We start from the raw sequence: 14,949 nt of genomic DNA on the forward strand, positions 1-14,949 counted from the left end.
TATATATATATATATATATATATATATAATACATATACAGTTATACATACCTACATAAGCGTTTATGCTATTGGAAAATATACATACTTAAAACGAATAACATGCTTAATATGCATGACACTCATAACATATTTTCTACATATGCATAAATTTACATTACCTCTCAAATTCATAAAAATTAATTCACGCTGTGCTTGCTCCTAATTAAGCGCAGGAAGGAAGGAAAATAACCTCCTCTTCCATTTTCATAAGTATACACCCATTTGTAAACATACTGCCCACACTCACAACCCCATAGAAGCCCTTATTTTTTCAAAATCATATCACTTTTTTTTTTTACACGCACAGAAGAACTATTTCTTCAAAATCGAAACATCTACAAAGAAGCAGCTATTCCATATCGACTCATATTTATACACCAATTTTTTTTTTCAAACTCCTGTGTCTTTGTTTTTGATAATAAAATGATGAGCTTCAAATTTATATGGATACCTGCGCTTATGGTTCTGCTTTTCCTGGTCATATTGAACAGTGAGTCTTTCTTGAGGAACGAAAATGGCAGAGAAAAAAAAAAAAAAAAAAAAAAAACCGAAAGTGCAAAAAGGAATAGAAGCAATAAAGCAATAGAACAAAAAAATAAAGAGTTTTTTCCAATTGACGAGTCACCCAACCGAACGAATAAACTGCTTTAATCCTACATGCAGCAAAAAAAGCTACACGCAGGAGAAGTAAACTCAAATCACGGTTCAACGTGAACGTACGAGAGTGCTGATAATGAATCCAGATTTCCAGCAGCATATTAATCAAAAATTGTGTCGACACATTTTTGCATTTTTTTTTTTTTTTTTTTTTTTTTCTTTTAATTTTTAGGCTATATATACATTAACCAAGATAATTTTATCTTTCTAAAACAAGGTAATACTAAAAAAAATGAAATAAAAAAATGAAATAAAAAAATGAAATAAAAAAAATGAAATAAAAAAATGAAATAAAAAAAATGAAATAAAAAAAATGAAATAAAAAAAATGAAATAAAAAAAATGAAATAAAAAAAATGAAATAGAACAAAAAATGAAATAGAAAAACAAAATGAAAGCAAAACGGCGTCGTCAGACTGTATGTTAACCTTTGAGAGTATGAGCTACCACATAAACAAATTTGTTAGCTATGCATCATTAGAACATATCAGGAAAAGGGAATTTTTCTCTGTTTTTTTTTTTTTTTTTTTTTTTTTTCTTATCACACATTTCCCGTTCCTATTTTTCTTCTTTTATTTACACTTCTCCACAGATATCAATCCCAATAAAATTCGTCCTCATGGTAAACACATTTTACCTGTCTTTTATCACAAGACTTTGCAAAGAATATGATTCAGAATTGTCGCATTCATGAATCCTCTTCGTTGAGTGCTATATATATTCATCATAAATCTGATTTTCTGTGATTTTTCCAATTTTTTTTTTTTTTTTTTTACTCTCTAGGCAGTAACTTCGAAGATGTATATCTAAATATGGATGATGGTAGTTTATTTAAATGGTACGTTGAGAAGAATACAAAAAAATGGAAAAGTGAAAAAGTGGAAAAGTGGAAAAATATGAACATACATGATTACACCCACTTCAGCATAATTGCGTTCCTCCATGTGAAGAAATATCTGTGGGTGTGTTTGTTGACTTATGTTTACCTCATTTTTACATTTGCAATTGGATAAAATTTTTCATTTTCACTTGATCACTTTAATCCCGTTTTTTAGTTGGTTTGTGAAAACAGAAGATTATAAAAATAAGCCAGTTCTGTTATACTATCTTGGAAAGGGTGGATGTAAGTATTTCCACATTTATGTTAAAAAAAAATTGTGAATTTTTACAAATCTTGCAAAATATATGCATTTCCAAAATGTTGCAATTCCAATGTTTTACATCTCCTCGATGCCTTAAAACCCTGTATTCTCTTAATAATGGATGAATTCTATTTCCTCAGTTCTGTTAAGTTATCCCATTTGTTCTTGATTTTATTTATCCCTTTTTTTTTTTTTTTTTTATTTTTTTTTAAAAAAATTTCCCTTTTTCTGCAGACATCGAGAAATATGTCACATTATTTAATACGATTGTGAAAAAAGTAGATGTGAGCATTTTTTCCTGTTCAAATAGAGGGTAAATAAAATAAAGCGAAAAAAATAAAATGATAAAATATTAAAATAATTCAACAAAACAATCTGCAGAGAACATGTACAATGGCCAATACCACACACCACATCATTGTCTTGCAAGAAAAATTTGTACCGACTATCACCACCACCCCCATTAGCGCACTATCCACATATATATGCAAACAATCATCGCGTTTGTTATTCTGCTTTTTTACACTTTATTTTTATATATATATATATATTTTTTTTTTTTTTTTTTTCCTCCCCTTTACAATTTATTTAGATGTGGTACGAATAAAGGAAACCCATCCGAAGAACAATTATACAAGGATGCTCTTGTCCCATTAAATTATTTGAAGAAAATACAGACAAAGCAGTTATTCATCTTTGGAAAGTAAAATTTCGATATGCAACTATATTTTAATTTTTGTATCCATTTGATTATGAGTATTACACGTTTTTATGTATGGAGGATATGTGTAGCAACATGTTATTTAAAGCTTTTTGATCCCATGTTTGCATTTCCTAACATTTAACTGCATTGTGAACAAATTCGCACCTTTCCTCCTCCCATCCTCCCCTCTTATTGTTCAGTTCTATGGGATGTGCCATTGCTCTCGAAACAGCTTCTAAGAACCAGGAAAACGTAAGTTTATTTCGTATGTGTATTTCTTCACCATTTAAGAAAAAATATAGCATAATATATTTGTCTGCTGTCTATTAATAAATGTAGTTCACTCGTACATATGTATATATTTTTATGGCCCTCCTCCCTTTTTAGATGTCTCTATTTTTTTTATGCTACTTATACAAATTACATTTACGTGAAAGAAATGTTTTTCTTTTCTTATTTTTTCCGTTTCCAATCGTACCCCTCGTGTACCTTTTTTTATAAGTATTGCTATAAATACATTATTTTTTTTTTTCCTTTTTTATTCATTTCATTTTTTCTTTTTCTCCTCTCTTCCCCTGTATCCACAGATACATGGAATAATCCTGGAAAATCCTTTTCTTAGTATTAAGGATATGTCAAATAAGAACCATCCGTTTCTGAACTTTTTTCTCATCAGCTTTGACATTCTAATAAGAACAAAAATGGAGAATAATAAAAAAATTAAAAAAATACATATCCCGATATTGTTCAACATTTCAGAAAAGGTTACTACCTCCACGGAAAAGCGAGAAAAAGAGAGAGGATAATGGAAAAATGAGAAATAAATGAGAGATAAATAAAATACTTCGCTTCAACATGAAGCAGATATGCAACATTTGCAAATACCACCATAAAAAAAAAAAAAAAAAAAAACACATATAATACTCAATAATAATGAGAGAGTAAAATCACAGCTTTTTAAATATAAATATATATATTATTGTGTTACATAAATTAAACAATATGTCGACAGGGAGGAGAATGATTTTTTTTTATAACGGATATTCAAAATTATATTAAACGCTACTTTTTATACACACTTTTATATATATATCCTGTCTCATTTTTTTTTTTTTTTCTCTATTTTTTCAGGATGAAGTTATCCCACCAGAACATTCGAAGATTTTGTTTGAGGTAATTTTTTTTTTTTTTTGTTGTTGTTATTAATATATAACTATGTTTTTTTTTTTTTTTTTTTTTATTTATTTCTTCTCTTTTTATTATACTATCTATGTGTAAGGGGAAGAATTTTCATTTTATTACTGACTTTAGGAATTTATTATTTATTTCTCTATTTCTGAGTTTTGTAAAACATATTATGTTTACATATGAGATCTATCATTTTGGATCTTGTCATTATGTTTTGTGAGATTCCCCTGTACACACTTATAATACCATTTACATATTCCACTTTTAACACTTGTTCCATTGCTCAGCTTTGTCCAAGCAAAAATAAATTCAGATATTTTTCAAAAAACGGAACACATAATAATATTATAAAAGATGATGATGGTTCATATCACAAGTTTATGAAATTATTTATAGAAACTGCAACTAGCCTCCACGATAATCAAAATAAGAAAAACATAGACGACCTACTACCTGAACCTCAAGTCTAACAACATCACGACAACAATAGTGAAAGTTACGACCAGCACAGAAGCTAACAAAAAAGGACAACCACAACTATAATCATAACCAAATGGATAACCACAGCAGTTACCTACCATCGAAGTCATCGAAGTTATGAAATCATCGAAGTCATTGCATCCATAAAATTAATTACAGAACAGTGTTAAAACACATATGTTTTTTTTCTGTTTGTTCCAAGTGAAATGCTATTAAAAAAAAAAAAAAAAAAAAAAAAAAAAAAAAAAATATCCATTTCTTTTGAGGTTAAGTTTTCCCCTCAGCAGAAAAACAGCCAAAATCATATAGACACATTTTTATAACATTGCAAAAAATGTATGTCATAAATTCCAAATGCACAGCTAAATATATACACGTTACAGTTTTATCATAATGACTTATCTCTATTCACATATCGAGAACATAATTTATATATATGGGGTTGTGTCTTTTATTCATTTATCACGAAATCCACGAGAAAAGGAAAAAAAAAAAAAAAAAAAAAAAAGAGAGAGAGAGAAAAAACGGAAAAATTCTAGTGAATAAAAATTATTTGTCTTAGATTTTTTCTTTTCCTTTTCTTATTCTCCTTTTTTTTTTTTTTTTTCTGAGTACTTCTCAATGTCATAGTTTATTTGTTTTATTATATATAACATACAGATAGACATTGTTTATGTTTGTGCATAATTTGAGGCATTCCTAAAAAGTGCGATTTTGTATAATATGTAAATATGTCTCATGTCATAAGGCAACTTCTTGAAGACATATACACGTTTATGCATATGATTGTTTCGGTATTTGTGTCTACATACTTTTTCCTCTATGGATATTTGTGTACCAAGTACTGTCTTCTCTCTGTGTATGCTTGTGTACATATAATAGGGCTACCTAAGTTTTGTATATATACATGTTAGTAGACCCAAATAAATGATATAACAAATGAGTAATTAAGTGAATTAATAATGCATTCACAATTTTAAAAGAGAGGATTATTTGTTTTTTTCCTTTTTTTTTTTTTTTTTTTTTTTTTATTTACATGCTTTTTCATTTGCCTTCTCATGTACATTTTTCGTGTACATTTTACTTGTTCATTTTCTTATTTTTTCACTTTTCATTTATACCACTCCCTCCCCCCACCCATGTCAATCATCATATGTTCCTTCATTAATAAAGTATGTCCTTTATTTTGTCATAGTTAATATGAATAAAAAAAAATATAATTTTATATTGTAATTAATCTTAATTTTTAATTATGAATGTTTTTGTTTAATTCTCTTAATTCGTTTAGTTATTTATCTCACAAAATGTTTTCGTTATTAATTTTTTCATTTTGCCTCATTTTGCTTCATTTTTCCCCATTTTCTCACGCGTCCCTTTTTTTTTTTTTTTTTTTAATTATTCATTTGGGGTACCCAATTTACACACCATTTCTAATGAACCCAATAAACCTAATGAAAGTTGTCTATCTGTCGTTTGGGCTTAATTTACACATATATATATATATATATATATATATAATCGACAATTCTGATACTTATATGTGCATGTTTTCTTACTGTCAAAAGTGGATATGGATAGGGATATGTTACGCTTCCACGAGGTGTTAACAACTGAATTGTTAAACGATAATATTACATTACCAGTTAAGGGAAACATTAATTTCTTTTTTTTTTTTCTTTTTACATACATTCCACAAGTAGGGAAAAATTAATATAAAATGAAAAAAATAATAAAGTGATAATTTTTCAGTTTGATTATGTGTACACAACATAAGTTTCTTTCTTGAGTTCTCTTCTTATTATTATACACACACACAAAAAAAAAAAAAAAAAAAAAGTTATTTGAGAAATCTCCTTCATATAGGGTGTAAAACAAATGAATACGTATAGACACATATATTATGTGTAGACAATAGGAATGTGTATCAACCTTTCTACAATACTTTAAGATCTCCGAACACATGTACATATATATATATATATATATATATACATATACATATGTGACAACACCCTGATATAACTATTTTTCTCTGTCTGCATATGAGAAGCTTGGCAGCAACATTGAAACCTTTAATAAAAACAAAAACAAAAAAAAAAAAAGTGGCGAAAAACAAAAATATTAACAAGTTCCTCATATTTCTTCAGTCGAAAGTTGCACTTAATACTTAAAAATTCCATCCAAGAAGGCCACGAACAATCGCGTATTATTTCCAATATGTAAGGAGATATGTATAGATATAGACACACTTATATATATATATATATATATATATATATATATATATATATATATACATATATATATGATATACTTATGTTGAAAAAATAAAAAGGTTAATAAAAATGACAGAAAGAGAGGGAGAAATGATATGCTATATGCTAGGAAGTGCTACCTTGTTATAATTATATTTTACATGGAACATTCTTTTCCCCTTTTTTATTTCCTCATTTCCTTTTATTTCAAAAATTAATTATCAAAAATGTGCTTAAATAGGTTATTACTTGTATATTCTTATACACATGGATATATAAATGTATATATACTATGTGCATGTGTGTATATGTTACGTATAAATATATATATATATGTATACGTAGTACGCATAAACATGTACACAAAATACTTCTCACTCACACGCACACATACACACATGTATATCTAACGAATAAGACCTATTGAGGAACAGCAAAAAGGCGTAAAATACAAAACCAAAATGGTAAAAAAAAAAAATAAATAAATAAATAAAAATTCATAAAATGTAAACATATATAGTTATGTCATCGAGGAGTTAACGTGAGCGAACTACACGTGGAGTAAATATATATAGAAACATAAACACACGTTATAAGCACAAAATATGACACTGAGTCGATATAAATATGGATCGATATACATATGTGAATAAAACAAATAATGTAAATTGTATTGGCACGAAATGGATAAGTTTTCTATGAAAATAATGCAAAAAAAAAAGGGCGAGGAGGCAGGGGGGTAAACATATTTATATGTGCATACATACATGTACATATATATATGCTAAACTGTGCAGGTAAGGGGGGTGAGGTAAAAATATATACACATATAATAGGTATGTGTGCAATTAGAGGCTATTTACTTTTAAAAAAATTAATTTTAATACGACCATCCATACGAGAGAGTGTGTGTGTGTGTGGGGGGGGGGTATACATGGAGCATACATGCCGTTCTAAGTTTTTTTTAAGGCACGTGCGCGTTTGTTTGCACAGGTTCTAAATATATATATATATATATATATATATATATAAATATATAAATATACGTGTTTCACACACGTATTTGCATATTTGTGAATACACATAAGGGAATATACATAAAGAATAAAATGCACGCATGCAAGCATGCATAGAGGAAGGGTAGTGGGGTGACATATTTGGTAGATGCAATGATATGAGACGGGGAATATAAACGAATCAGGCTGGGAATATAATGTAAGGGTATTCAAGCATGTGTGACATATTGTTTTTTTTTTTTTTTTTTTCCAACTTCTTGGGTTTCATATTTTTTTAACTTTATCAGCAACAACCTTCACATTGTTTTTTATTAACTGTTGTTTGTGATAGTTTTTATAATCAAATGTACAATTATGAGCATCAGCATATCTGTGAAGTGAACAGAAGTAATGATTGCATCTGCATTTTATTCCTAGAAGCCCTATTCGTTTGCAACAAAAGAAACATTTTTTTTTTTCTTCGGATTCGTTTGTATTAACACCAGAATTCTGGTCTGTGCTTGTGCTACAGGAAACATTGTTATTATTATTATTATTATTATTATTATCGCTTACGCTTTGATTGTTCTCATTATGATTATTATTATTATCATCATTTTCATTATCATCATTATTATTATTACTCGTAGTAGTAGCAGTATCCGTAGCTGTAGTAGTGGTATTATTATTATTTTCATTATTCTCTGTCTCCACATTAATGTTAGCGATGGATAACCCTTGGTTTAACAATGAATTCTCACTTCTTATAAAATGAGCTTTTTCATTTTCTTTCGCTTCCTCGTTTCTGTAACTTGGTTCCATTATATTACTTGTTGTATTATAATTGTGTAAACTATCAGACACATTTTTCTCATTTATTTTTTCGACATTTGAAATTTCCTTTTTTTTTTTTTCTTGAAATTCTCGAAAGCATTTGGAACACAAATTGTTATTCGCTGGGTTTCCGTAGAACCCACAATTGTTTTCGCACAACACGGGGCTGGGCTATAAAGGTCAAAATAAAATAATTAAAAATGTGTGATAAAGTAAATGAAACGTGAGAAAAATAAAAACTAGGGTTCGTTCATTGGGGATGGTGGGCTATATGGAACTAAACCCCACCGGATTTCTAACAGGTGTATTGGCATTGTGTGTATAGTGTGCATAATTTGGGCTCTCAACTCCTTATAGATTCACATGATCTTCAGATATACTCTAATATTCATATGTACTGAAATTAATACAAACGCTTCGAAGGACATCTTACCGGGGTTGCGTTCTTCTCCGAACTCATTGTGGAATCGTCTCCTTTTTTTTTGAGGAATAAATTCTAAGTGGGGAAGTTCCAAAAAGCAAAAAATTATTAAAAAAAAGATTAAATATAGTTAATGATTTAAAATTTTTAATAAATGTTTTAAAATTATTGAGATATAATTACAAAATTATTACAAAATGTTTACAAAATGGATAAAAGATGATTAAAGAATGACCAATGCACGATTAAATTATATGGTTGATAATGGATTGAAAAAAGAAAAAAATAATCTCTACAGTTAAATAATTTTCTTTTTTTACATTTTCAAAGGGGTTAAGAGTATGGAAGAAGTTGCAGCGTACAGGGCTTGGTTGGGGTAGAACTTTAAATTATTTTCTTATGAATACCTAATGTAGTCTCCTTTATGGTTTATTGCGTATTCTTCTCTTTTCATATAAAATTCCAGCAGTACAATGTTGGTAATGTTTTGCACGTATATAAATAAACTGTGATTTGTGCATAAATGCTTTTACTAACTCTTGCTTTTTCTTAACAAATTCGTTCGATCATTTTTTTTTTTTTCAAGTTTCCTTCACAGATGTTTGGAAGTTTTTACAATTTTATATAAACTGTAATCTTCATAAAGTTAAATCTTCATAAAGTTAAATCTTCATAAAGTGGAATCTTCATAAAGTGGAATCTTCATAAAGTGGAATCTTCATAAAGTGGAATCTTCATAAAGTGGAATCTTCATATAATGAAATCTTCATAAAGTGGAAACTTCATAAAGTGGAAACTTCATAAAGTGGAAACTTCATAAAGTGGAAACTTCATAAAGTGGAAACTTCATAAAGTGGAAACTTCATAAAGTGGAAACTTCATAAAGTGGAAACTTCATAAAGTGGAAACTTCATATATTGTGCTTATTTCATTGTTATAAGCAGTCGAATGATATACGGGTAGTAAGATGTATACAATGGGGGTAGAGGTATGCTTGATGTAGTGTGTTATGTCCAAAGGCATAATTTTGGGGCCCCATGAACTTCTGTTAAGTTAGTAGGTGGATATGACTTCTAAATCAGTATCTTCATAATATTCGAAACATTAAAAAAAAGCTCCCAGTGGTTACCCAATCACGGTATTGTTAAAGTACGTCCGTTGATATCACGTGCTATTCTTCGTAAAATCTCTTTTCTTAATTCAAACAATAAATCTTGTATGTGTGCAAATATATATACATGCATATGTATATGTCTGCAGAGCTAAAGGTATACAAAGATATACACATATACAATGTGTGTATTGATATATGAGCAATGAATGTGTGTATATATTTGCGCGAGCATAATGAGGTATACAAGCATATATATATATATGTGTATATGTGCATATCTTATTATGTGTGTTAATTTTTTTTTTTTTTTTCCAGTTTGGCTGTTTTGTTCATAAAAAAAAGCGAAGTTTTTTGACTTTTTTTTTTTTTTTTTTTTTTCCATCAAATTAGCTATTTCATATATACATAACATGATCAATTGTACTAACTTCTCCTTCTTCTTTTTTTTTTTTTTTTTTTTTTTTTTTTACATTATTCGTTATATTATAGAGAATAAAACTCCTACACTTTTGTTTCATCACGATGTCACAATGGTACCATTGTGATGCTATTTCGAAATGTTTTCAATACAGCCTTAAAAGGGAGATACGTAAGTATATATGTATATAATACAAATACTCTGAGGGTACAAGAGTGCCAGGAAAGTTATGTAAGCACTCAACGTAAATATCTAGGGCCTTTGAACTAGACTATAATATACATACCATTATAACTATGGCGTCTATCCTTGTTACTGCGACTATGCTATGGATATACTCTTCCGCTACTATGGAGGCGCGATAATATAAATTAGTGATAATAAAAGAGACTGAGATAATTAAGATAATTAAAGATAAATCAAACCGTGTTAAGATGTATACTACATGAAAAGTATGTGCATTTATATAAAGCACATACATTTGAGTAACAAAAAGCAGATATACGTTAAAAAAAAAAAAAAAAAAAAAAAAAAAAAAGAACCCAAAGCACGTTTGAGATCTAATAAAGATGAATTATATATATTCATAAAATAAGCAAGTTAGGAAATCGCTTGTCGTTTTATCCTAATGTCCCCTAGTTGTAAACGGGCAGGCGTCTGGGTGTATCATCACGAATAAAAATGTATTACATATGTATATATAAAATATATATATGTGAAATAATGATCACAAGAATATGGGTAAACATAAAAAGCTAAGAAAAAGGTTTAAAAAAATAAAATAAAATAAAAAATATATAAAACTTGCATAGCTTGAGAAAACGTCAGAAAAATATTATGAAATGTGGGTAAATATATATATATATATATATATATATATATATATATATATATATATATGGTAAAAATTGATGGGTGGTTAAAATAAAGAAATAGATTAAATAATTATCAAAGTTAATAGGGGGAAAAAATAATTCTTTAAATATGCATTTATATATAAATGCATGTGCATTTTAACCTATTTTTGTATTACTAAAAATCTGTTCACAAAATGTAATTAGTATTTTTGCCTTTTTGTTTTTATTTTTTTTTAATACATATATAACTTCGCAGTATTTACGGAAAAAAAAAAAAAAAAATAAAATAAGTCGGGTAAAATATTTTGGACGTTCTCTTTATCACTGATTCAGTGGAATGGTGGATTGAGCAAGTACACGTACATATTTATATGCATATATGGGCACGTACCGTATGTATATGCATATTGAGGGGGTACGTGTATATATATGCACATACATATATATACGGGTACAATTTGTATTCATATGCGGGTTCTTATATAATGTTCAAATACATGTACTCGTACATATATATATATATATGAACATATTCAAGTACACGTCCTACGAATAAGCGAAATCGTTGCTTCGCTCGAGTGGAGGTTAGTATTATGTTCAGGTACAATATTAGGTAAGCATATTAGTATAGATATTTTGTGTGTAAAAAAAAGGAGGGATAGGGTAAAATATTCGCACAATGGGGGAGGGGCATATTTACGCTTCCTTATGCAATTTGCTAGTGCGTATATATATATATATATATATATATACATTATAATGTGTACATATTTTCATGCAAATTTGTATAAAATATGCGTACAGTGTGCATAAAATATGTGTAAATTATGTATAAAATGCGTATAAAATATGTATAAAGTATGTATACATATTTGTGAATTTATGTGTGTACATTTATATACATGTACACATTCTGTGAAATTTTGAATTGTTAGTGAGAAAAATCTTAATCTGTGTTGAAACATTGGCACTGCATAAATGCCTTTATTTTATTTTTTTTCTTTTTTCGTTTGTTTGTTTTTTTTTTTTTTTTTTCTTATTTTTTGTTTTTTTTCCTTCTTTTTCCGTTTTTGACCTTTCTTTTTTTTTTTTTTTTTTTTTTTTTTTTTTTTTTTTTTTTTTTTTTTTTTTTTTTTTTTTTTTTTTTTTTTTTTTTTTTTTTTTTTTTTTTTTTTTTTTTTTTTTTTTTTTTTTTTTTTTTTTTTTTTTTTTTTTTTTTTTTTTTTTCGCTTCTTTTTCGCCTTCTTCTCATTGTTTTCGTTTATATTTTTAAATTTTTTTAGTTGTACCGCTAACCAGTGAATGTGAAATAATTTCTTATACATTACCTTTGTATGTTCAAAGCTTTCACAATATATAATATACACAATATACATATAATTGTGCTCAGCGAACGTAGGGATAGAACACCACTATTTTAACCTTGCTTTTTTCCTTTTCTCACGTTTTTGCACGTGCCAGAATTTGATTCTATATGACGCATAATTACACTGCTTAAGAATTTTAGCAAGTACCCATCTCCGTGTAAAACTGTTTCCTATGTGTAATTAGGTTCATCATATACATACGAAGAGTTAAATTATTTTTTATCATATGAGAAATAATGATCTATCCATTTGTTACATATGACAAAATGGGGAGATGGAGAGGACATATATATATATAAACATTATTATTAGTTTGTACCTGTGCTTTCTATTACACACACACAAACCACAATACGTGAAACAAAAATGCTTTTGACCTCGTTTGTCCGGTTCCCCATGATTAATACGACTCCTGATTCCACCCTCTCGCCCTTTATGTCCGCTGATACATTTATTTCTTCCCCCTCCCCACCCCTCATTGTGTGTGTTCATAAATTGCACGAACAACTTTAAGATAATAAACGTTAATGATGATTTAACAGATCTGCAAAACATTTGTAAACATGCACAACAGGCAAATATGTACGCATGCATATATATATATATATATATGGAGTAAAGGTAAACATAATTTCCCGTGTATACATATACATTCTCACCACCTAGTACACAATTGTGAATTTGTGAATGCGCCTCTGCGACTTCCTCTTGAAAATTTTTTAATTTGAACAATTTTAAACGGCAAACAAGTTGTGGTAATTGTGCAGAACTAAATAAAAAAAAAAAAAAAAAAGGACACGTGTTCCGATATCCTTCAAACCCTTTTGAAAGTAATACTATACGCGCATGAGTGTGAAGATTTTTTCATATATTGTATACCCTTCTCCTTGACTTGGTCGTACGGAGTTTTTTTTTTTTTTTTTTTTTTTTTATTAACCAAAGTGTTCATATGTGAATACTAGATTTGATTATCCTTCATATCACTTCTCACTGTGTTGCTTTTTTTGCATGTGAATGTAAGAAAATCTGTAGTTTTTCTCCTATTATTCTGTTCACAATTTCTCAATTAAAGAAATCAGGATTTGGAGAAAAAAAAAAAAAAAAAAATACATTACTAAAATGGGGTTCCCGAAAAAGTTAATTTCCAATTTGTTAAAAAATTGGTCCCAATTGTTTCACCGTTTTGTATCTTCTAAAACCATTTTTGCACACACACACAAAAGTACATGTAAAAATAAATTTTATGCTTATCATATAGTTTGAGTAGAATAAAAATAATGCGAAAATGAACGTAGACAAATACTAATCACCCACTCTTCTTTTAATAAACAAATATTCCTTAAAAAGCCAAGTCGGCTGACATTTTTTACACCCACCATCGATTCTCCATTTGCATATATTTCATAAAGGTGTGCATATATATATATATATATATATATATATATGTATATACATGTACATTTATGTGCCCCGTGTGTAAGCAAATATGTAAAAGCCCCGTTATGAACAAATTCGGCGTGTCTCTATTTCGCCATGCTTTTCTTAAAAAACGAAATTTTAATTTATAACGTTACTTTTGTTAATTATTTATATATAAGATTTATTTAAATATTCTTACCCGGTGATTTTTACAAAAAAGAAATTTCTTTTCCATATATCTCATCCCACATAAAGTGTAAAAAAGTATCCCTCTTTTTTTTTTTTTTTTTTTTTTTTTCCACTAATTAATGTAAAAATTTGTAATATGTTCTTCCTATCCATTTACAATGAGGAAATTCATTCCCATTCGATAAGAAGTCATCCAGTTGGTTGTTAAGTCTATCGGGCAATCGGATTGCTAATCAGATCTATACCTCCCCCTCTAAAGCATTTACTTCCCCATGTCCAATTTCAACGCTTAAAAGACGTATATATGTAGTATAACCCTATTTCCCATTAAATCCTGATGTTCGAACAATTATTCTTTTATTTCGTTTTGAAGCATTTATATTAGAATTTTATTTAAAACAAAACAGAATGAACATTATATATATATCCATCCACTCCCTCGTAATTGGATAGGAGGAGTAAAAAAAATGAATTACTGAAACGAAAATATTTGCTCTTTAAGGAACGTAGAAAAGATTAGCATGAACATGTAGGTCAAAAAAGAAAAAAAATAAATAAACTTAGCTATGCTGAACTTAATTTATTTTATTCTATATCTATAACAAAATCGAACAGAATGTACATATTACATAACACATGTAAAAAAAAAAAAAAAAAAAAAAAAAAGCGTCACAGAGAGAATGGAAAACCGAATTTTCTTGTGTCCCGTTTTTTTTTTTTTTTTTTTTGTGTAAATATGTAAACATTGATAAGGTTAAAAAAAAAAAAAAAAAAAAAAAAATTATCACCATTTTATATTAAAATGTTACATTTGATCTATCAAAACTGAATAGCTTTTTTCACCTTTTCCCATCTGCAAGCTTCTTAATT

At 28.0% G+C, this 14,949-nt stretch overlaps 2 protein-coding genes across 2 annotated transcripts; one reads left to right on the forward strand and one right to left on the reverse strand.

The window, feature by feature from the left end:
* Window positions 1–464: 464 nt before the first annotated feature.
* Window positions 465–4,200, forward strand: PGO_051310 (hypothetical protein, conserved; the record flags this gene model as incomplete). The annotated part of the gene is made up of 11 exons (XM_028686509.1): window positions 465–531; window positions 871–915; window positions 1,290–1,319; window positions 1,481–1,535; window positions 1,753–1,820; window positions 2,074–2,152; window positions 2,432–2,542; window positions 2,743–2,794; window positions 3,130–3,306; window positions 3,674–3,715; window positions 4,018–4,200. 11 exons carry the CDS (start codon window positions 465–467, stop codon window positions 4,198–4,200), a joined length of 909 nt encoding a protein of 302 aa, XP_028542310.1.
* A 3,545-nt stretch (window positions 4,201–7,745) lies between these two features.
* On the reverse strand, window positions 7,746–8,754 carry PGO_051320 (hypothetical protein, conserved; the record flags this gene model as incomplete). Its single annotated transcript, XM_028686510.1, has 2 exons — window positions 7,746–8,465; window positions 8,728–8,754. The coding sequence occupies 2 exons, from the start codon at window positions 8,752–8,754 to the stop codon at window positions 7,746–7,748; spliced, it is 747 nt and encodes a 248-aa protein (XP_028542311.1).
* Between the last annotated feature and the right edge of the window lie 6,195 nt (window positions 8,755–14,949).

This window comes from Plasmodium gonderi, assembly GCF_002157705.1.
Source record: "Plasmodium gonderi DNA, contig: Chr05, whole genome shotgun sequence".
Classification (NCBI taxonomy): Eukaryota; Apicomplexa; class Aconoidasida; order Haemosporida; family Plasmodiidae; genus Plasmodium; species Plasmodium gonderi.